This window comes from Rhea americana, unplaced genomic scaffold, assembly GCF_003343005.1.
Source record: "Rhea americana isolate MKP2758 unplaced genomic scaffold, rheAme1 scaffold_246, whole genome shotgun sequence".
NCBI classification, from domain to species: domain Eukaryota; kingdom Metazoa; phylum Chordata; class Aves; order Rheiformes; family Rheidae; genus Rhea; species Rhea americana.
Genome location: NW_028186364.1, coordinates 1,052,289 through 1,076,198, shown reverse-complemented (window position 1 = coordinate 1,076,198; position 23,910 = coordinate 1,052,289). Strand labels below are relative to the sequence as shown.

Genomic DNA, 23,910 nt, shown 5'->3' with positions numbered 1-23,910 from the left:
GCGGCATCACCCCTGGCCCGCGGCGCGGAGGGAGCCCCGGGTGCCGGCGCGGAGCCGCCGTCCGCTTTGGTGTCCCGCGCCGGCCGAGGCTGACGCTCCCCTCCCGGGGGCGGCGAGGGGGGTCCGAGCCTGCTCGGGAGAAGAACAGCTTATGCTCGAGCTGACGTTGGAAAACGCAGCTGGAAAACCACCGCGGTGGGAAGCGGCAAGGTAACGCTTAAACCGGGTCAGCCCGAAAGCATGTTGTCAGGCTCCGTGGGGGAAGCAGCAACAAAACCCTCCTCCGTGTCACTGACACTCAGCACCTTCCGAGGCTCCCCGGACGCGCGGAAGCAGACGTGCAGCAACGCGGTCACCGCGCCCTTCCACCTAGCAAATCCGCGCTACGCCGATTTYCGAGTCCAGGCAACGCGACCGCAGCACCGGACCCGGATCAAGAAACGCTGAGAGCAGCCGGCGTCCCGCCGSGGAGCGGGGCGGCTCTCGCTTTCTTCCAGCGCTGACGTTGAGAACTGAACYGCGGCCCCAAGGACCGCGGCTGTTCCGGGACCTCGCTGCAGGACGGCAGCCGAGGCGGCGGCGGAAGCCCCAGCGGGAGCAGGCGGCCGCCAACGTGCACGACCCACCTCGCCTCCCGCGGCTAGGGCGGGCGCCGTGCCGCGGCCCTGCCGGCGCCCGGAGGAAATCCGTGACAGCTCAGGAAAAAGGCACCAGAAAAATGTAAGAAAAGCAATGCAAAAATTTATATTTTATTTTAATTCAAAAATTTAAAATAGCTTTCAAATTCAGTAAAGTATGCCTGGACACAATGAAAAGCCTCATATACAGAGACAGATAAATTAAATTGTATATACTGCAGACAAGCCAAGTGTATGTATAGATTACATATTTACACTTTTATGTAAACCATATTTATACATTTTATTACATTTACAAAAAAAAGCTGATCTTCCACTACTGTTTACTACAATAATGAAAAAAAAAACCATTTACATTGTGTCTTTTTTTAACTGTACAAACTTTTGCTTCATAAAAATATATCTCTGTACAAAAGAGGGATTTTTTTTCTTCTTTTTTCTGTTTTTCCTTTTTTTTATATTTTTTTAAACATAATGCAAATCTACTGGGCACAAAAATGGAGAATGTCACATATCAGGCCCCAGCCAGCTTGCAAAAAAAATGGAGCACCACCTCCCCGCCACTTCCTTCGTTGTTTGGGAAATGGAATATAACAGGCTGAAAGCAGCAAGTCTTGTGTAAGCAGAGCCTCCGTTCTCCCTACCTTGCTCTTAAAATATCCCGGGTGCTTTTTACACACCTTGACACGCACCTCTCCTGGCTACTGCGTCGGCTGAGTGGGRCTCAGAAAGGTCTGAAAAGCAAACGCGAGACGTGTTACTGCTGAACGTGGCTACCCGCGGGTGCGTGCGGCCACGGACGCGCACATCGCAGCGTGCGCAGCCGGCTACCGGCAGGCAGTTTTCTTTAGCTCGGTGACAGGAGCCTGGGAAGATTCAGCCTCTTCTGCCGCTCTTGGGGGAAGGCTCTGACTTGTTACGAGCTTATTGCACTGAAACAAGCAGTGCCGGGATGCTGCAGGAACTGGCGTCGGGTTCGGCTCCGCGGCAGCCGCCCGGCGGGCGAGGGGGCAGACATGCTCCGCCGGGACCGCCGGGGTCCGCGCTCGCCTCGGCTCCCCGCAGGGGTTTAACCTCCGCGGCCCTGCCGTGGGGCCGCGCTCCGGCTCCCACGCGCGCCCGCCTCTCCCGAGCAAACCGCAACCCTTCCGCGGGCGCGGGGAGCCGAGACGGCAGTTTTTGGCAGGCTGGCTGTTCGGCAAACAGGCCGCAGAACGCCGCTTCATCTCAGGGCTCCGAAAAAGAGACAGAAGTAAAAAAAAAATATATATTTACATACACACATACACAAGTAAAAGGGAAAATAAAACAGGAAAAAGAATTACTGTGTGGTTTTCATTTGACAAAACGTCAACTGGCATTGGGTGGGGAAAGCTAGTGCTTAGCAGAAAGCATAGACGTAAGCACCRCCCTGTTTCAACTTTGTTTCCCTTCAGTCTTCTACAAAGAAGAGCTCCTTCGTCGACTCTAACGCTGCCCGAAGCCGGCGCTCGGCTCAGTTTGGTGAAACGGTACTGTTGCGTTCTTGGACTCCAGCCTGGCCTACAAAAGAGCAACTCAAACCAAACAGAGTAAAATCCTAAACCAACACGAGCGGCTCTCCTCTTTATTAGAGGAGGGCAGCGTCGCCACAAAAGCACTGGTCTTTTATAAGGGAGGAAAAATGTCAAGCTGCCTTATCCGTGCTCATGAAAGCCAAGCCAACCTTTCTGCCCCAGGGAAATAAAGCTAACTGCTCTGGATAGAAATTAAAACTCTTATTGCATTGCCATTTGGAGGATCAATGTGGAAAGGGCAAAGGCTTTTGAATGCTGTTGGGGAGGAAAAGAAAAATCAGTATTTGTTAAGAGTTATTTTTAAAGAGATTTTTGTGCCTTCCTGTCCGTCAGCAGTTTCCTTGTTGGGGTGTTTGGGTGCAGTTAAAACAGAGCTGTGTGGAGAGGGCCAGGGCTGGGACAAGTCTCCTTATCTGCCCTGAAAGCGGCCCRTTTCCAAAGAAACAACATTGAAATGAACACGGGGCAGAAGAAACCCAACGAGAACCTACAGAGGAAAGTTAAATACTGGGAAGAGGAGAAAAACTTTAAAAGCTTTGCTTCTCTTGCAGGAAAGATCTCATGATCCGAAAACTCTTCCTCTGTAAAACCCCTGYGTCAGGCAAACCAAGAAAGAAAGAACCCACAAAACCAAATACGATAAGCAACTACTCATCGTGCCCCATAATGGATATYTTCAATTAACCCAACTGGCATCCTGTGCAGCGCAAGCTGCGTTTGCCTCTGTCGTAGGAGCTCTTCCCGAAAGCAAGGGGCAGTTGGCTGCACACCACGGACACATTCTCTCCCAGAAAACGGCCATGCTTCTCCACGGACAGCAAAAGATAGGTTGTAAAAGCCTTCACAACACTCAACTTCCCCAGTCCCCCCACGCTGCAAGAGGTCTGGCACGGGTCTGCAAGCGGCCGGGAGGCTGGGCCGGAGGAGCAGCCCCTCGGCGGGCYGGGCTGCGATGATGCAGGGCACCCCGCCGTCTCTCGGAGTCAATGCAAAGTCCAACAAGGTGCAGCAGCTTCTCCACGGCCTCGGCAAGGTCGGGAGGAGGGAGACGGGGAGGGGAGAGAACGGATGGAGACTGGTGAGGTGAAACACGATGGTCGACTAGATACCCACCGCAGCTGAGTCTGGGACCAYGGAAAGGAGGGGGAGAGAGAAAGACACAGCTTGTTACTACGCACAGAAACACTGGCAAAGCCTGCAAGAGCTTCTTTATGGACTAAAAACTTCCTGGTCTAGAAGTGGCCGTTAGGGCCAGAGAGGGCTTTTGTGACACCAAGTTCTTCTTCTGTGGCCAGGCAGAAAAACATAAAACCCCCACGTTGTTTAACTCTCCTCCAACCACTGCGCAAAACACCTCGCTGGGCTCACACAGTGAACAATCCYCTTGGAGGCTCGGGTTTTCCTTGCCTACCTGGTGCCTGCTCTCATCGCGGGGTTCTCTAGGGGCTGCCCCACCGCCCAGCTCGCAGCGAGCGTCTGACACCAGCGATGGCAACGCTGCATTTCGTGCCTCACCCTGGGGAGAGACCTCGTGGGCAAAGAGTGCTCACTTGTGCCACCACTTCGGTCCAGCCCACAGGACAACCTCTAAAAGGGACCACGAGAGGCTCTGTACAGCCTGCAYGTAAGATCGAGATGCCACCTGGGCATGCTGCCTCAGCAAGGCTGTGCTCAGCAGCATGAACACTCAATCATCAGCTAACGGGGATTTTAACCACGGCCAGTGTGGGCCAGAGGGCAGAAGGGCTGCAGCGGCACGGCAGCACGCTGCCTTTCTGCCACTCACCGCACGAGGGGACGAGTGCTATACAGCTGTGCACACGGTGCTGACTGTGAACTCCGTCTCGTTGGCCATGATGTCCGTGGGCTGCAGGTTTCGGTCATACATCGGGTTTTCAAACGTTGCTCGGACATTGGTGTTCTCATGGCCTGCGTAGCCATTGAAYGGGACTTTTGGTCTTCTCCTGCAGGATGACAGAGAGAAAACAGAGAGATCATGGCCACTCCTGCTGCAGCCAGCAGCAAAGCACGGACAGGCCTAAGGAAAAAGCTGCTTTTGAAGGAGGTAAGACACTGGAGGGTAAGACAAAAGGGATCTACACCAAATCTTACTGCAGACCTGCAGCACAGGAAGCTCTCCAGGCTTTGGTATAATCCTGAGCCTGCTCCCCCTGCAGAGCAGCCAATCTACACGGTCCTTTGCAGCGCAGCAGCATTTCCCAGTAATGCATCGATCACAAGACATAACKAATTTACAACACAGGCAAAGCCATCGTGAATGCTGAAGTATGAAATTTACCTTGCCTTATCTGACTTGATGTTGCTACAAATCTTATTAGTGGTCATAAAGACGACAGAATTCTCCTAACACTTCCCTCCACACACAGTTGTGCCATTATTTTTTCACCTCCTGAATTAAGAGAGAGCTAGGGGGTTACTCTCAAGCCAAGCTCACTAACGTCTCTGTCATCCCCCTTAACTTATTTCATTTACTGGCATCATTCCTGACACCCACCTGTGTTTGTACAGATAAAGCACAAACCCTGCAATAATCAGGGCGATGAAAGGCACAAGAATGGCAGCTGCCACAGAACTGCTATTTGATGCAAAATGGTGTCCTATYGATTCCGGATCATTTTCAATCATGCTGATATCTGAAACACAACACAAACAAACACATTTCACACCAAAGCTGCAAGAAATGTGGCTTGCTTGAGTTATGGGTTACATCTTCAACAAGAGAACAAGACAGTGGCAAGTGTTGCTGTAAAAGGTAATCCAAGCTTCCAAGTCACATGCAGAATGGTTTGGAGAGCTTGCCTAGTTTGGGCATCATAATTTATTTAAAAGTAGAATTAGATATATAAATAGACTTATTCTGCAAAAATGTGGCTACTTGGAAGCTTAAGAGAGACTTGCAAAGACTGGAATAAAGAGCAACTAATTCTCTATAAACATGGCAAGACTCAGGGGTGAGATTCCAAATCTCCTAACAGATCTAAGAATGCAAGTCACATTTTAAGAGAGATTTAGGAGCTCGGACCTTGGGTAGTTTAAACTTTCATGTGCCTCAGTGATTTCTGAAAGTAAAATGGAGATGCTTTCTGTAGTAGTAATGGGTCTTGGGCACTTAAGTGAGACATCTAGTATCTAGTAACATGAAAAATAGATGCTGTTTGTGCCTCCAAAGCTCTTATCCTCTTTGGATAGAAATCTGTTTAATTCCTCACTTAAGCTCCCAAGTTAAAAATGCTTCTGTTAAGTTGTATTATTTGTCTCCTCCAAATCTTGTGTTACCCACGTCAAGGAGGCTTAGTCCCTCTTGCCAGAATATCCAACATTTAATATATTTAGTGTTTAAACAAAAGCCAGGGCTGAGCTACTGCAACCACTGTGCAGGCTGGAACTGGAGGTCAGAAAGGAGTAACCTGCACGGTGGAAATACCGGCAATTGGGATTCCCCTCCTCCTGTGCAGTGCAACAAGTGCTGTGTCAAACGAGGCACAGGTGATGGCACATCTCCCCCTGCACCCCAGCAGGATAAGTTTCACCTGGAACAGGGTGTACGGTGCTGGTGGCCCATGAACGGGCACAGAGGAGGACACAGGGAGGCTAAGAAAGCCTCCTGAGGAGGAAAAAAAAGGCCCCTTCAGGGTTACAATGTCCAGCTCCAGCAGCACCAGAGGATTTTCTACCTGCTGTAGTCTTGGTCCAAGGCTGAGAATTAAAGCCAGGGACAGCAAAAGTGTTTCAAGTTTGAAAACTTCCTCTACCACCAAAATACAGCTTTCAGCAACCAAGGTAAGAAAGAATAATCAGAGAAAGCTTACCAAGTCTCTGAAGGCCAAACTGCCCGAACCCTTTGCCGCGCACAAAACCCTGGTACACAAATGTGCCGCTTGCTAATTCTGATGAGACCTGTAATGACAGAGGCCAGAGATTAATGGATTTTTCAACCTTTTCCTGGCTTGTTAGAACCTATTTTGTTCCTGGGCTCTGTATCTGCTTGCAGTTACAGACTTGAGTGTCCACATAAAAAAATATTCTGCAACAATTACAGAGAGTAGCAAAGCTATGACTTTCTCAGCAGTCATGCCTCCAAATCTTCCTAGGAATACTGGTGCCTAAGCAGATATAAGCATGGTAAAGGGAGTCTGGAGGCCTGGGAAGTGTTTGCTTGTGYGCACTATATGCATCCCACATGAAAATGCAGACTGGCACTAAGTAGTTCACAGTTAAATCTGACAGAAAAGAAATCTAGGGCATAAAACAGAGCAAACTATTCTAAGCTCTTCTAAGGTGCTGTTTGCCACAGCACATGAAATTCAGCTGCTAGCTCCCACTAACAGCTCCAGCAATACAGCAGCTGGGCTTTGCTTGAGACCTTACTCTAACCAACTGTTTATGAGCAGTTGTTGCTCCATTTCCACAGTCTCTTTCAATTTTATGCACAGCATTAATTTAATTCAATTACACAGAAAGCTGTGGTATTTTTCAAGAATTCCAACTGCCCAACAACTTGTTAAGACTCTCAGTTCTTAAGGGGAAAAAAATCTTGTTTGCAATAAGCTACAGACTATATTGCTGATTCAAAAGGGATAGCAATGGCTCTGGGCTACGACTGGCCATGGGTCAATGAGATGCACACTTCTTCTAAGCTCCAGTGGGTCTCTTAAGGGCATGGGAAGTTATCAGACACAGAAATTAGGGTGAAAAGTTCACTCCATGAAGGAAGATTAGCTCTTCTAGCTCAATGCTTAATAGACATAAAATGCTAAAATTGAATTAGTCATGTTGGTTCCTCCTTTAGTGCTAACTGGAAAACTTACAGATTTAAAAACACAGGACAACTGGAAAACACACAGCCTCGCGGGGAAGAGCTGACTGCTCAGGCAATGTTACCTTGTGTGCTGGAAGACTGCCCCCATACCCTGCAGGCCAGCAGGTCACTGGAGGATAACAGCCTAATATTGCTACTAGCTACTTTGTGTACGATGTGCCYGCGTACTTACGTGACCATCTAGCGCCCATTTATCATTTTTGAACTTGTTGACAAAGATCTCCACTGGCCCTGTTATCTGATAAACCTGGAGAAGTAGGTGCACATCTTCCTTCTTGTAAATGCCTGGAAAATATGCAATTTTTAATCATTAGATCACACACGCACCAGAAAAGAAGGTTTTGAAGTAATTAACTTCTACCTGAGAGAACAGAGAGAACAGCCTATCTTCTTRGAGTGGGCAACAACTTCTGTAAACCTACCACTGGGAAGTACCAGGGAACGGACCACAAAAACACAACCCTATGGTGCATCTCCCCTACACCCAACACTGGATATTAAAGATATTTTGCACATGGGAAGAGACTCAGTTGTTAATGTTTTGCTTATGCTCCTGGATTGGTAACAGCATGGTGCTCCACAGAGCACAGGGACAAGGGTGCTCATGCCATTTAATCTTGTTTGTATTTAGCTACAAGTCTGCCACTCCGGCATAAAGGGAACAGACTGTGGACTACCCGGAGCTGTTTCCAGGTGCAAAGCAAATCCAGGTACATGATTCTATTCATTTTGGTGTATTCAGAGACTTCAAAACTGGGTGGTTCTGTCAAGCAATCAACATAATTCAGATAACAGCATGGTATCCTTTGCTTTGTGATGCTGCTTATCAAACGTGAAYGATGTGACAACACTGTGAGTGTAATTCCCCAGAAACCACAGGTGTCGGAGCCTTACCAGACAGCTGGAGCTCCACACCGCTGTGGTCTATCAACGTGGCATTGACTTTACCGGTGGCAGGGTCGAAGCTAGTGACAGACAGCATTGCAGGCTGCTTTTTCCCCATGTACTCATAGGAGCCTTTCCAAAGGGAATTCCTTGCRAACACATCTGCAGGCACTAGAAATCACAGCAATTGGGCATGGAAAGAAACAAGAGCATTGCCATTTATTTTTATTTTTCAGGAATCAAAACAGAACAGATTTCTTTCTTCCTCTATTCACAAATATGTATTTAAATATCTCAGATCCCACCCACTCTTTCTGCTTTTTCATCAGTGAGTACAAAAGGGAAWGAGAGGAGAATAAACAAGCTGATGACATCAATTTTGTTGTTTTGACAAAAAAAAAGCTTCAAAGTTTTAAAAACAAACAAAAACCAAAAATAGGTTCTTAGGAAAAGATTTTAAAGAAAAGTTTCAAAAAGGCTCTAATCTAAAGCACCGTGGAGTTTCAGGGGTGCCCTGGGGAGGCCAGTGGACCTCGRTGCCCGGCTCCCTCAAGGTCCCTGCCTGTTCTCCGGTGGAGCATGAACCAACAGGCTACTTTTGCCTGACAGTTTTCAGATCTGCTGGGAGCAATCAGGTTTCTGTGTGCCCTGATGCTGCGGCAGGGCAGGAGGGGACTGCACTGGTTGCTGCCCCATGGGGCAGGTCTAAGATATCATCCTACAGCTCCCTCCGGATGGAAATCCCTGAGACGCTACCTGACACCTTGGCGAGCGGCGGGTCCCGCGCAGTGCCCACYGGCCTCCCGCTAGGCCGGACATCCGCTGCAAGAGAAGGACAAACCCATAACTGATTAATATTGTGGCGTCTAACACTGCTGAGATGTTTCTCCTGTGGTAGTGCCAATATAGGAAAGCCTATAGAGGCTTGTCAATATAGGAAATACAGGTTGGCCAGACCGGGATTACGGTGCTCAGAGCTTTTACCAAGGCAAATGGGTGGCTTCCCTGTCCAGCTGCCATCTGCTTTGCAGGTTCGATGCTCAGAGCCTCCTGTGAGGTAGAAGCCACTCTGGCAGGAATAGATCAAGGTGTAGCCCAGAGACGGCAAATCCAGAGCACCGACGTTGGCGTGGGAGGGGGTCTCTGGCTGTTTACAGTGATGAGCTGAAAGAACAAGAAAAACGGAGATGAGAGACACCGTCCGTGTAGAGGCAGAAAGGCAGAAGAATGACAGCAATGATGCCAGCAGGGCCAGAATTCACTTCGAAGAGCTTTTTCAGCAAAAGCTTTCTCTGATCATTGAGAGAGACCCTGCCATGCTTGGATTTTTCCCAGACGGATGAATTAATGAGATCGTTTCCCTCGTTTTGCTGGCTAGATTGCTCTTTCTGCCTAAAGCTCTCAGGGGATCCCTCATTCAGTTCTAGCTTCCATGAACCGAAAATCGTGCTCTGTTATCTCCCACCTTTAAAGAAAAAAAACCCTCATAACTGAATGATGATGAAGATCTTGTGCCTGACACGTTAGAGAAGAAAATTCCATTCACTCTCCTGAAGCTGAGCAGAAACCTGAACTTCTTGTGGTCAAATTGTTACAGCTGCCTCCAAGTGAGGAAAAACCCTCTGTTTTTAATGCTTTCCTTTGTAACTGTGCTTGGAAAGACCAGAAAAAGATACTGAGTAGCTACCCTCCTCTTAACCTTGACCCCACCACTGTGCCCCAGGCAGAAAGCTGCCCACGGGCAAAGCTGCGTTGAGCTACCTTTGCAGCACATCATGGTCCGGCAGGTTAAGTCAGCAAGCCAAGTAGGGGTGAGGACGCATCTGCTTTTTTTTAAAGCCTCTCTTCACCGGATGGGTGCTTACTAATGATTTGCACCTGGCTGTCAATAGGATCACAGAGTAAGTCCTTGGAAGTGTGCAACAGTCATAAATTCCTATAACTGCTCCCTAGCTTTCGGGATTTGGCCCGCAGAAATCTAAGATCAGCTTGTCCAGCTCCCCGTCGCCAGAGAGAGCATGTGTATGCCCTGCTCTGTCAGGTCCCGCTGTAAATGTGCCACCGTTTTCCTTGAGAAGTTACAACACAAAGCTAATAAATCATAGATAGCCAGGAAGCTCTTTCACCCACACTGTAAATTTCCCTTTTCTGTAGCTCTCAAAATGCTCATGAATGAAAGCAAATCCTCAGCAGCCTTCATGAGGTATTATCTACATCCTCATTTTACAGAGGATGAAATATAAAACCCAGAAAGGCTGAGAGACTAACCTCAACTTGCACAGTCATAAAGCAGTATCTCACCATCCCAGCTCCAAGCCTGCAGCCCTAGTCACGAGATGATGGTTCAGTGCTGCATTAGCAGCAACTGCATCTAATTCTGCCCTTCCATGCTGCAGATAGAGGAAGCTTTACAGAAAACCTAAAACCAAAAACTCAGTCACTCTTGCTAGCATGAGTAAGCCAAAAACACATCTTCTCTTTCAATGCACCTAGCAACAGAAGCAAAACCCCACTTAAATCCACAGCTGTTTCTTCATCCCTGCAGTCTTCCGGTTCAGCAGAGAGAAAGACAAGGTTGTGAGCTGGAGTCATGCATGCGTTACCATGACAAGCAGAGGGGGTAGCTGCCTTCCTCTGCAGCTGTCCCCAATCCTCAATGCTGCTGCTAAGAAAYGTTAAAGGCTGGATCCTGCCTTGGGCTGCTCGCAGCAGCTGGACCGACAGGGTTTGCTAACCAAAATACATCTCACCAGTAAGCCATCTCACAAGGGAGAGGGAGAAGCATTTTAATTCTTATGATAAGATGACACAGAGGCTACGATGGATATTACAACTTAAATACATTGAATTCCTTTTGCTAGAACAGGGAGAAGATGATGGACAGGTTGAAAGAAAGAGCAACAAGTTATTAAAGACCAGGAGAAACATCCCTCTGCTGGGGAGGCCTTCTGGCTAAATGTTAACCTCAGCCCCTGGACTGCAAGCTCACATCTTTGCCATCAAGCACGGTTTCAGAAACACAAAACAAAGGGTCATCTCAATGTGGCTCTCTAAGGAGAGGACAAGTAAAAAATCCGTCTGAAATCAAACCTAGCTGCTGGTATGGTCTGGTCGACTGATTGTGTGATCCCTCYTTTCTTCAAGGATATGGTCTCTGAGAGCCCTCTCACAAAACTGTCACCACCGAAGAGCGGCCAGCCATACAACAGCACAGCAACAGCAAAACAAGGCAACAGCACGGCCAAAGGCACGCGCTGTCCTCCGCCAGGCTTCTCCCCCCACTTACGGACGCAGTCCGGCTGCACGCCGCTCCACGTCAGGTTGGGGAGGCAGGTCCTGGTGGTCGACCCCTGGAGCAGGTAGCCTTTCTGACACTTGAAAAGAATGATGCTTCCCACCTGCAGGAGACAAAACGTCGAACCTTCCAGTGTAATATAATTCACCCATGCTTATAGTAAAATACGTATAGCTCTTCCTCTTCTATATACTGAAAACGTGAGTTATCTGCTTTCTGTGCTCATCACTCTGCCTGTCTACTACCAGGAAAGCTTTCAGAGCCCTTGGAAAACTGCTGCCTGTTAACTGTGCAGAGAGCTGCTTCCTTCCAGGACAGGCAAGGCTTTTACGTCATATAAGTACAGCCAGGTTAGCATCAGACACAGGTGATGTTTGGAAACGGCTGAAATTTTTGGCAGAAGGGATATTCAAAAAAGCCCAGTAAAACCAAACATCCTTCACTCATACTGTAAATGCCAATTTGGACTGTGAATGGTGAAAAGGATCACAAAAACTGGCAACTGACTTTTCAACATTTTTGAGGTATATTTACTTTCTGAAGATTGTTTACTTTTTGCATTTTGTTTCAGTAAGATAATGAAGGTGAATTTGTCAGTCTCACTTTCTGCTTCAAATAGGTTGGCACTGTGATGCTGTTTGGCTTTGACCCACATTATTTAACCGGTTTATGCTTTAAAAACAGAATATGCTGAAAATAAAAACACCAAGGAGGGCGTGGGGCATCTTGTCCATCCTCCTCGGCGAGGCCACACCGCGTGCGCGGTGCCACCTTCTCGCGGGCCCTGCAGTCAGGTTTTGTCCCACACTGGCTCCCGGAGACCCTCGTGGGCGGCTGGGGTCCCRCCGTACCGCACCGAAGGCAGGATTTCCCCGCAGCGCTCCTCCGACCATCACCCCATTCCCGGCGTGAGCACCTGAGAGGCCTCCGCCACCGTGTGCAGCGCTCAAACTGGCAAGCCTCACAAAAGCCAGGCTTAAGAGTGTCTTTGCATTAATTAAATCCTAGAATTAATTCACTAAAMCCCAAGATTAAGACAGCTAATTAGCAGCAAAAGTGAAAAGCTCCTCTCTGACAGGAGTAGCTGCCGCGAGTGCAGCACGCCGGTGGCGCAGCCTCTCCCACGGCCGCACGCGCAGGGGCAGCCGCGAGGCCGGCCGCCGGCGCCACAGGTGCAAGGCGCCGGGGAATTGCTTCGGTTTTTTTCTCTCCATTTCATTGCTTTCTGACTGTATGGRAGCTGAGATTAGTAAAACCACCTACAGATTTAGTCTGAAAACGAATGGAAATTAGGTCTCCAATGTGAATACTAATTACACTAATAACTATTAATTAGCACTGTAATTAATATCATAAATAATGCATAGCTAGCTAATCCAGTACAAATGCACTTCAGGGTCTAACGGAGCACGCCATGACGCCCTCCTCGCAGGAGGGCGCGTTAACCCAGGTAAGGGCTCGGGCAGGGCTAACCGCAGCAAGCACCGCGGCGCAGCCAGCGCACCCTGGGCTGCCGGGCCGGTACCTGGTAGCCCTGCGAGCTGTTCTGCATCCCGAAGAGAGGCACGCCGGGGTCTGCGCACGTCGTCAGGCTGGGGTCTTAAACGGAAAGAGCAGACACAGTGTTTTAAAGGAGCGTTTGTGGAAGACACGTCAGAGCTCTGCTTTCCCTTGCTCTCCGCATGGAAGCCCATGCTGCACCTCTGCAACAAGACAGCAGTATTTGCTGCAGAAGCGTATAACATAGCAACAGGGAAAAATACATGGATATTTTTGTTTCTTAAGTCCCTGACTGTTCCAACACAACCTAACCAGAGGCACTCTATCACTCAGGAGAAAACATCAGACATAAATCTCGTGTCAGGGATATTTCTCTTCCCTTCCCCATTCTATATACCAGGAGCAAGGCTTGTGGCTCACTGGCGCTGTGCCCTCCTCTGCCCCGGCTGCTCCTCCTGCACCAGCAAGGGCTGCGTCGACCTTGGCCTCTCTCGGGCCTGGGCAGCGCGTTCGGCCCTCTGGGCTTTACTCTGCCGTCACTCACTCACCCAGCAACCTTGCTATTTTGTGGTGATAGATGGGGGCTGGAAACGCTAACATATCTCAGATACATAATCTCTCTTTACGCCTCATCCGGTCTCAATCTATCAGAAGATGAATACGCTCAATTCAGCAGGAATACCTGTTGCTACTCTTCTAGCATCTATCACTTTCTTTTTTTTTTCAAATGTGTAGATAGTAGCAGGGAATTGACAAAATTAGGACAGAGATGCATCGCATTTACATTAGCATCCCGCACTGAGCAAAGGAAACTAAAAGTCCCCCACCTGAGAGGCAGCTGCAGCAGCCTCCGAGAAACATCTTCCACCTGACCCGGCCCACTTGACTGTGATTATTATCCAGTGCCTGGACCAGCCCTGCCACGTCTGCCATGGGAACAGCTTGGCTTAGAGCATCAGCACCGTCTGAGCACTAGCTCAAAAGGTCAGAGGAAAGCTGAAAAGRTCCTTCTCCATGGAGCTGAGACCAGCTGGAGACCTGGGTGCTGAGTTCCCCAAAGGCAATAATATACTGACACACTCTTTCAGCAGTGCAGTTCCAAGATCTTGAGTTTTTCTCAAGAGTGTGCAAGAGGGAGATGAGGCGATTGCAAAAACCACGGGTGCTATATACAACGCTCTGCACTGAGCAGAAGCAGGTCACCTGCCCCACGYGATCTCAGGACCTGCAGTATCATTGAAATAACATGCAGTACCATCTGCAACGATGCTCAAGTGCCCTGGCCAGCAAGAGTGGCAGCCAGGTTTGCAGGGAGCTGGAGCACTGCAGTATCTCAGTAAAGCCAGATGGGAGTCCAGCCCGGACTCCCAGCCTTTTTTCTCCTTGATACACTCAAAATTGCTGTGAAAAGGATCATTTCTCCCACAGCAAGTCCCTCTCCATACTTTACTTTAAATATTCCAGTTAATGTGGTTGTGAAAGAGAAGAAAACTCTTTAAGGAAAGTTTTTGCAATTCAACTCAAAGTGAGAAGAGGAGCAGCCTGTCACTTCTCGTTGCCGCTACAGGAAAATGCAGCCTGACTTCTCWATCTAACAGCTTGTATTTTTATGTTTTTATTCCTTAAGACCTGACAAATCAGCCTCTTCACACTTTGCATTATGCACTTCTTGGTGTTCCTTGTTCAGTGACTCACCACAGCTCCAAGGACCCGGGGCGAACACCAAATGCAGCCGATTGGGCACTGCACCACGCAAACTAATTCATTTTCTGTCATTCAGCTCTGCTGTGCTTTTGTCATTTATCACTGATGGAGTTTCCATGGAAGCCCCCAGATAAATCACAGTGTCTAAAATAAATAAATAAAGGGCCTCATCCGATGGATGAGGTGGAAGGTGATGGATTGTGCAGGGTGACGCGCAGACAGCCCAGGTCTYCTGGCTGTATTTGGGGGGTCTGATGGCGCTGGCTATCTGACACGCCTCAAAAATGGGTGAGAGCTGAATAAATACAACACTTCGGCTTTGCCTGCCCATACTGGAAACGGGTGTTTCAGGCCAAGGTTTTCTAGATGTACAAATCTTGTCCCTTTCCGTGATTTGTGTTGGGGAGACAAATTCGAAGCACATTTCAGCAGCAGCATGAACAACCGTTTGCCGTGTTCAGTCACACTGCAGTTTTGTACACTGCTGTAGAGTGGGTGTGCCCTATGTATTTATGGCAGGATCCTGGATAAGAATCCGTGAAAAAATGATGAAGCATGAAAGAAAATCCCAATTCTAGCATTTAAAGCCAACATTGACAAGAGTACAGGGGAGCTCCCAACTCTGTGTATGCATGAAGCTTGTGGTGAAATCAAGAGGAAGATAGAAGAGCTAGCCATAAGCATTTTAACATTCATGTAACTGGTGGTGCATTTAAGATGTAGCTAGCAAGTCAGAATGACTGAAAACAGCAGAGTACAGTCCAAAATCTGTTTCTGCCCCAGATACCCAGATAACATGGTGACAGTASTGTTCATGTAGATGGTTAAGACAAACAGCACATAGCCTGTGCAATTTATCACCACAGGAGCCCTGGAGTTCAAGGCTGTAGCTGGAGTTTTAAATTGGCTGAGAATGCTGTGACTAATTATGATTATAGACCATCCCGGGATTTCAAAGGATTTTRGAAGCCCCAGAAAATGGGCACATGAGGAATGTGTGGAAATGTTAAGTCTAAATCCCAACACCACAGAAAGGTAAAGGAATTTGTATACAGCAATCTGTGTACAGCACCTTGATACTTCTGGGAGCTGCTATTCTGCTATTCTGGATATAATTCCAACGCAGCAGAGAACATACAAGCTCCCACATGCACCTTTTAGGTAGATCTTTATTTTGCTCAAGTTTCTGGGAACAGAACAGCTATGCTAAACAGCAACCTGTTACGGGAATGAAGTTGTCTTCCTCAGAYGGATGACTGATACACTGACCACCACTGGTGGCACGGGCAAGAATGAGAGGGACAGGTGCTGAATCTAAGCAGCAAACTCTAAGAGAAAGGAGGGGGGAGCTTAGCACCTGCTAATGCTGTCAGGAAAAACCAAAAGCATCATCCTATATGAAAAAGAAATGCTCCCATTTTCACAGAAACATAAAGCRCTAACTTCTGCAAACACAGGACAGAAAAACACATTTGCTAGAAAGGGAAAAGCAAAGTGACAACTCTGAGCTCTTTGCCTGTAGTTGCAAGACAGATGTTTCCTCTTACCTATGCAGCTGGGCTGGGTCCCACTCCACGTCCCGTCGGACTGACAGAACCGCCGGGCTGATCCCACCAGCACTAGTGGGGCAAGGCAGGAGAACGAGACAGAAGAGCGGTACGTGAAGCCTCTGTCTTCCCTCCTGCCTTGAGCTGGTATCCCAGGATCACCGCAGAACACAGCTGGAACAGGCAAAGAGACCAGGCAATTACAATAGGCCACCTCAAGTGCAAACAATGTGAATAAGCTAAAGGTGGGTCTATTAATGGCCCAAACCTGACTACTCCTTGCTATCAAACTCTATGAACGCCTAGGAAATTACTACTGGCAGGTTTTGCTGGCTCCTTCCTTGCAATTCTGCCTTTTTGTCAATTGCTGTTAATTAACTTCCACTTTCTCCCTCATCTTTTTTTTTTTTTTTTTTTTAATAACAGTATGCTTAGCTTTAAAATGTACCTCTAATTGCACAATGTCAAATTGCTATGTTCTGTGTTACACAGCCCACTAATTACATAAGATCTAGGAAAAGGTGCAAGGAACACAGTCAGGGCTCTGTATGATTTAATACGAAAATGGCTATTGTGCAGCTGCCAGCCATTCAGCCAAGAAAAGAAACTCACATTTGGCTTTATCGTTATGAGACATTTAACTAAATTTTTGTATTAGCTATTATATCAAGCATACAGATTTCCACCCAGCCAAAGCTCTGCCCTCACAAAACATCCCTAACTAAAACATCCCTTCTGCTGCAATAAGAGAGCACCCTTCTCCACATGTTTCTTCTAAGGCCCTTGGTAGATTCAAGAGCGCTGATTTCAGAAGTCTTCAATCACTAGGGAGCCACCCAGACAAGGGGCCACAGCTTTTAAGATGTCTGGTGCACAGAGGACATGCATAGTGCAGAGACTCTGCAAACCTGACCTTGCTTCTACATAAGAAGATATGGAGTGACTGACTTTGCTTCCCCTTTKCTACCTCCAAGGGCCATTACTGCCTCCTTGTCACAGGGACAGCCAAGAAAGGCACCCAGCAATCTGCCTGGTGTCAGAGAGGAGGAAAACACTCAGACTTTTGGCCACAGTCATTCTGAGCATCTTCATTATTTCTCCTAGCATGCAAGATTTCCACCGACTTCAGTTAATCCAAGGCTTCCTAAGGGCTTACAGGCAGGAAACTTGGCAACTGGATATTTAACTTCATGCATGTTGAGTGGTGGTCCCATAACTGTTGGGAGAACTTCCTTGAACTCTGAAGGCAGTTAGAAGGAGAGAGATCCTTCGAAAGGATCTAAGTAGGGCCACACTGCTTTCTGGAAATATGCAGCTCCACTGGCGGAGAGGGAGCAAAGTCAGGYGGCTCACTGAGGTGAGATGAATCTGCATATAATGCATGAAGTTGGAGAGAAACAGGTTCTCCTATGAAAGCCCATCTGCACCCTCTATGATGAGTAGAGAATCCTATGTGTCTGCAGAACTGTCAGCCATGGCAGAGGCGACACTAAAATCAGTTACGGGTGGACCAGAGATGGGGGAGCGAAGACACTAAACAACTAGGTTTTGAGCATAGTCCCATGCTCCATATGTATGCTAACATCTACATGGCTGTCTACTCACGAAAGCACTGTGGGATTTCTCCAGTCCAAGTCCCATTGCCTTCGCAGGTGAGGATGGCGGACAGGGAGAGCTGATATCCTTCTAAACACGCGTAGCTCACGCTGGCACCCCAGCTGAAATCTGAACCCACAACCTTCCCRTTGGGTATGGCTTGCGGGGATTTACACATGATAGCTGAGTGGAAAACAAAAACATAATTCAGCTCTCACAACTTCTCAGCATAGTAATTTCCGTTAACAAGGAAATTCACGTAGGACTGAAGTTAAATTCTACTCTCAGAGAGTACCTCCCAGAACTGGGCTAGCAGAGGGTCTGTGAAAACYTTTCCAGCTGTGTATGTAGTTGTAAACCCTAGGATTTTACTTTTAAGTTTGGAGTTAACTAAATCTCAAATCTCCTAGTCAGATTTCTGAGTCTGTGTCCATTTGCAACCGAAGTTAAGAACTCAACCTGACTTAGTGTGAAAACTCATCACGGATTCCCTGAAAGATTCCCGGATTTTGGACAACCTGGCTGAGTTTCAGATTAGTAGTCAAATCAACAACTAGTCTGTATTTCGTCTACTCTGGGGTGTTTTAATATGACATTTTTGCAGTGCTTTGCCTTCTAGCTCAGGGGAGCACTGAGAAAGATACTAAGCCCATGCAAATTAGTCTGGCCTTCGAATGAGACCTGGCCACGTTCTGTATTATTCCTGCAACACTAGCTCAGCGGTGAGAATGAAAAAGGAGTAGTATAAGAATTGTTCTTTACAGCCTCTGAGGGAATTGGAGTATATTTGGAAGTTTCTACATGGTCTGCATTTATATCACCATCCTGACACACAAATTTTCCAGACTGCAAAAGGTGAAGTACACAGCTTCTGCTATAAGCCTTATCTACACTTAGTAGGTGAGTAAAACACTGGCAGAAAAGATCCAGTCTGTTCCGCAACTGCTCTAKTATTTCTCTTTCCTCTCTTTGAACTCTAGAAGCAATCTCAGAATGAAGAAATAATGAAAGGAGTTCGAAGAAACATTTTTCAGACTTCTAGGTAACGCTGAAGAAGCGTGTGCCTACAAATCAATGTGCTTCATTTAAGTCTGATCTGAGTTYTTGTGAAGAGTAAGTCACTTAGCTCTCTATGCTTCACTTTTCCTTTTCTACTGTAGGGATAATAGCAACTCTCTCCCTCCCAGGCATGTTGTGATGATTGATACACCTAAAGATGGCAAGGTGTTCATGCTATGTTGAAAAAATTGCCTAAGTGCCATAAACACAGGGTATAGATTGAATGATAGGACTGCCAAACTCACAGGTGGGCTCCAGGCACTATGCAGTAGTTTCTCTTAACAGCCTATTTCCCTGTCTCAAGTTACAAAAAGTTTGTGCCCTGTAAAACTTATATCCTCAGATATTTATAGCAACYAGTCTTACCCTTGCAGGCAGGTTTGGTGCCATTCCAGGTTCGGTCTTTTGTACAAGCTAGAGAGGAGGCCCTGTCCGACTCCATCATATATCCTGGCGTGCACTGGAACACCACTGTTTTATTGTAGGTAAAGTCACTGCCCAGTCTAATGCCGTTGGCTGGCACACCAGGGTCACCACAGTTGATCACTGCCAAAGGAAAATAAATAAGCATTTCTGGCTGACCATCCCTTGTCTCATACTCATGGAGCTGCAATAACTCAAACACCTGATGGTCCTGAGTGTTTTTCAGAGCAGGATATAATGCACTAATTGCAGAAAAAGGAGTGTTTAGCACAGAGCGGTTGAAGAGCTGGGCTAGCTGGAGCAGACTGGGCTGCAGTACGCAGAGAAAACTTTTCTCCTATCCAGGGGARGGAACAGGGATATTAATGGCACATTAAAACCTTGCAAGAAGAAACATTAACATACATTAAACATTAAAGAAAACTTGGGTCAAATCTGGGCTACGTCTGGAACAGTTGGCACACGGCAGCTCCTCCTCCCCTTAGCCTAGTTACCACCTCTTATGTAAGAACATGTTTGCTGTCACGCACATTGCTGATGGAGGCAGTGGTGGGTCTGAGCCGTAAAGAAATGCAGCACATTCCTGGAGGGCCTCTGAAGCCTGTCTGGACCCAYGCACGTTCCAGCTGCCAGCATGCCGACAGGCAGGAACGCTCATGTTCAGAAGCAGCCCAGGAGAGCACCTCCAGGATGGCTGACACTACTCATGGAACTGATCAGAGCGAGCCCTTCACTCGACCGGAGAAAAAAACAAATCCAAAGCAAGAGTTTTCCATTAGGTACTCATAGAGATTGCAGGCTGCGTGCTTTCCCCTGACACAAGACAGTTTAGCTGAGTTTCTCAGCGCAGYGCACTGGTGTGTTCACAGCCACACCAAGCCACCAGCCACGCACTGACAAGCTGTCCCCAGAGCCTGGCAGCACTGTTCGGCYCAGCTTCCAGGAGCCCATCCCCGTGCCCACCTGTGCACTCCGGGGTGCTCCCGGTCCACGTCCCGTTCACAGTGCAGTGCCTGCTCAGCACCCCGGTGGAGTAATAGCCTTCCCGGCACTGATAGATAATGGAACTGGAGAAAACCAAGCCGTCGTTAAATATAACTCTTGCATTGCTGGGGGTTCCTGGGTTTCCACAGGATATAACTAGAAAGCAAAAAGGCAAAGTTGATTAAAAATAAGGTTTTTGTCTGAGAGTTCACTATTCTCAACAGTAGTAAGCTTAGCTGCAARCCCACTCCATCAAATCAGATAGGACAGGCTATTTTGGTGGAAAATTTGCTAKGTCAAAGGTCCTGGCTGGAGGAAGAACCAGTTCCATGTCCACCTGCTGCAGATCCACTTGCAGACTTCAGCTGGGAAGTTGCAGCAACCTGATCAGTAACTTAGGCATTAACCTTAGGCATTAGGGAAGCTGACAGGGCCTCAAGACACTTTACTTGATCCTGAAGTTGCTCAGGTCCAGACAGCGACATCTGAGCTAGCAACGCACACACCAGCCCTCAGCTTCAGGTCTGTCCCTACATCTTTATAAAGCAGGAGATCCAAGCTTGCTGTTCCTCCATCTTCAAGGCGTTCAGGCAGTTGCACCCGCGTGCACCAGCTTTGCCTCTTGTTTGTGCAGGAAGCCAACAGCTTTGCAGACATGAGAGGAAGCAGAGCAGAAGGGAGCCTGCTCCCCTGCCACRACAGCGCTGCTCGCTGCCCTGCTCCATCCAGTTATGCTTCAGGAGGAGGGAGAGCGCTGGGGGAACTCAATTACAGGTTTGTCAGTGTCCAAGTTTTATGTCTATGCTACCTCAGCACCACAGCAATAAAAGGGCATCAAACTGAATGGTGGTGTGTGAAGCCCTGTCATGAAAAAATAAGCACGTGCAATAATCGCATCCAGCCCTTGTTTACTCTGAAATTACAGGACATGAAAGAAAATCACATGAATCAAGGAAAGGCTGACACCACATGCTCCCGTGACAARGAAATCCCTTACTCCCAGCTCTCCCCAGCAACGTGCTACTGTCCATGCAAAAGCATTGCTGTGCATACACTGGTGTCCGACCCTTGGTTTGGGACTGTTATCYTCCCCAGCACACATGCACAACACAACATTGCCTGCAACTTTAAGTCACAGCAGGAAAGCAATGTGCACAGGCCACCAATGCAGGGACACAAGCCTTCCTCTTCCTTGCCGCGCGGTCTGCTGACAGCCTGCTAACATACGAGCCTGCTGGAGGCATATCTGTTTGAGAAGAAGAAACTAATAATCATTCTGGACCGTGTGCACAGAAACTCTGCATGGCACTAAAATCATTCGAGGTGCTCCSTAGTTACAGATTTCTCATGCAGTCAATGTCTCTGTGATACAAGGTGTCATTTCCAAGAGATGCYGGGACAAAAATCAGATTCTATCAACTCAGAAAAGGCTCTAAATTACTGTTTCACTACCCTGTTCATACATCAGCTATTCCCTCCTGTCTAACCTCCTCCACGTACACACGTGGACAAACACACACAGATGACCCAAAATACTGCTTCCATGAACATCAGGAGGCTCATGAAAATGGTTTGAYTGCAGCGTGCATCAGCTGCAATCCGTATGGTCTAGATATAAATAGGCTGCAAACTAAGGATGAAAGGTTTAAACTTCAAAAGTCATAATTTAAATATAATTAGAATCCAATCAAGCAAGTGAACAATAATTGGGTAAATAATTCCCCTTGTCTTCAGTGAGAGATATAAACTGAATGAAATCCCCAAAGAAAACTGGTTTTGGCACTGGTTTTTTGAATAGAGAATAAATCAAAAAGACCCTGGATGTCCCATAATTGTATCCACTTGAAACTCCTTAAGAATCCCAAACTCAACCTTTAAATTGAATTCAAAATTCAAGAAAATAACCTGAAAATCAACTGCATCAGATGGGGATTCTTGGAGCTGCTGCACCTTTGCCAGTGAAGTATTTTGGGAGATGAGCCTCAGCTGAAATGACGGACACGACAGAACAGCTCTGACTCGGCTGCAGCAAGGACCGCCCAAGGCGGCGAGAGCGGCTCGTGGGCGCTCGGCTCCGGCCGGGCCGCGGGAGGCCTGACGCCCGGCACCCGGAGCCTCCGAGCCTTTGCCCTGCTCCRCACACGGCCCCCACGCCGGAGACCCCAGAGCACAGCGTGGGCCACGAGAGACCCCACACCGTGCCACTGCCACATCTCCACCCTGCGGCTGCACAAACCACGGGGATCAGCGGCGGGACACCACGCGCGCACGCGTGGCCTCGAAGACGTTCCCGCAGAACAGGGTTTTCCAGGCAGCTTCAGGCCGAGAAGCGGGACGAGGAGAACTCCGTGCGTCAGGCTCCGCGTTCCTCTGAAACTCTAATGGGAAATGGCACAGCGGGAACCAAACACTTGAAAATGTGCTCCTGAACCCTCCTGAAAACTCAGCTAGTTGCCCTAACCTGAGAGCTGTGAGCTCCTTTCAACACTTCATCGCCTCCTCAAGCCTGCCGCGAAGCCGAGGGCGTCCTGCCTCACCCCCTCCGCCGCCCGCTAATCCCTGCGTTCGCAGCTATCAAACACGGACGGCTCCTAAGCGGCGAGATGCAGAGCACGGCGAGCGGCCGCGGCGAGCGCCGTCCGCCGCGCTGCCCCGGCGCGCGAGCCAGCCCGGCTTTCGAGGCTGCCTGCTGCGCGTGCGCGCAGGGGCCGCCCGCGAGACGGGCCAGCGGGGCAGTTTCGCGTCCGCTCTGGCTTCCGCTCGCAGCCCGAGCTGTCCGCTGGGCGCCATCGCTGCTGGGGGAGCGGGSAAGCTTCTCCTCGACGCTACGATGTGGCCTCTGCTATTGAAAACACAGCAAAGCACGTTAGTGCTGCAGAGCTCTGCAATAATTAACGTTTGATTCCGATCCATGCATCCTTTTCCTGAAAAGCTTATCACAACTCCCCCTCGCTTTGCTTTGCTTTCCTGCACATTTTGCAGTAAGACGGAGCACAAGCGCGCGTCTGCCTATGCTCGAGGCGGCAAGTGAATAAAGCGTCCTCTGCCTGTCCCCGTCCCCTGACCTAATCTTTACAGCACACGATCCCTCTTTTYGGCTTTGCTGCCATCTGACCGGCTGCTGAAACACTCCTAACGGCATCTGACACATCAGGCAGAACCCACTGCTGCACCGCGACACAGCTGAGAGCCGTCGCAGTCTCAAAGCCTTTGCTCCGGGGCTGGTAATTTCCATGCTGTTTAATTTAACCTGTAACCCACAATCCACCTAACTACGCAGAGCGAAGGCAAAAAGCAGCTTAAACCCAAGAGCCAGCCCTGCCACCTCCTTGGTAAAATCAGGATGGGGGAGTCCCAGAAGGAGTCCCTGGAATTAATTTAATTTCAACTCATTTGCACACACTGAAAAAAAAAATCAATTATGATTTCCTCCTGCCTCCCTACTCCTTTAGTCTTCMTGAAAATATTTCAGCGGGTAAAAAAGTACCAGGGTTCAGAGCTGAGGTGTATAAAGCTGCCCRGCTCCCGCAAGCCTCCCAGGCAGCTCGCAGGGGGTGCAGGTCTGCAGCGAGGAGCCCGCGGGGGCCGCAGGACGGGGACAACAAGCAGGGCACGGGCCGGAGCGGGGGCAGGAGCCCGGTGCGGCTGCAGCGCCCAGCGCGGGAGCCCGGAGCAGCTGCAGACGCCGCGGTGCAGGACTGCGGCACGCCGGCTGCCCTGCGCTGCACCTGCCTGGGCAATCAGCCCTCATTCTCATTTGCCCTGAATTTACCCCCTAAATTAATCCCTCCTCTCCTCCCGCTCTAAATACCTGTTCCAAAGAGTTGAATGTGACTGCACTCAAAGCAGGCATAAGAACGCCTTGGAGCGCGTGCGACTTGCT

General features: G+C 48.7%; 1 protein-coding gene across 1 annotated transcript in view; it reads right to left on the bottom strand.

Annotated features, from left to right (window-relative positions):
• Nucleotides 1–782: 782 nt before the first annotated feature.
• Nucleotides 783–23,910, bottom strand: part of CSMD2 (CUB and Sushi multiple domains 2) — a 324,269-nt gene continuing 301,141 nt past the window's right edge. Inside the window, exons 58-71 of the mRNA XM_085306730.1 lie at nucleotides 20,007–20,183; nucleotides 18,987–19,166; nucleotides 17,571–17,744; nucleotides 15,966–16,139; nucleotides 12,740–12,813; nucleotides 11,206–11,317; nucleotides 8,904–9,083; nucleotides 8,676–8,741; nucleotides 7,929–8,090; nucleotides 7,207–7,319; nucleotides 6,025–6,112; nucleotides 4,710–4,848; nucleotides 3,981–4,158; nucleotides 783–3,318 (exon numbers count right to left, since the gene is read on the bottom strand). Coding sequence (XP_085162856.1) covers nucleotides 3,999–4,158; nucleotides 4,710–4,848; nucleotides 6,025–6,112; nucleotides 7,207–7,319; nucleotides 7,929–8,090; nucleotides 8,676–8,741; nucleotides 8,904–9,083; nucleotides 11,206–11,317; nucleotides 12,740–12,813; nucleotides 15,966–16,139; nucleotides 17,571–17,744; nucleotides 18,987–19,166; nucleotides 20,007–20,183 — 1,799 coding nt within the window. The 3' untranslated portion in view covers nucleotides 783–3,318; nucleotides 3,981–3,998. The remainder of the gene's footprint in view (nucleotides 3,319–3,980; nucleotides 4,159–4,709; nucleotides 4,849–6,024; nucleotides 6,113–7,206; nucleotides 7,320–7,928; nucleotides 8,091–8,675; nucleotides 8,742–8,903; nucleotides 9,084–11,205; nucleotides 11,318–12,739; nucleotides 12,814–15,965; nucleotides 16,140–17,570; nucleotides 17,745–18,986; nucleotides 19,167–20,006; nucleotides 20,184–23,910) is intronic.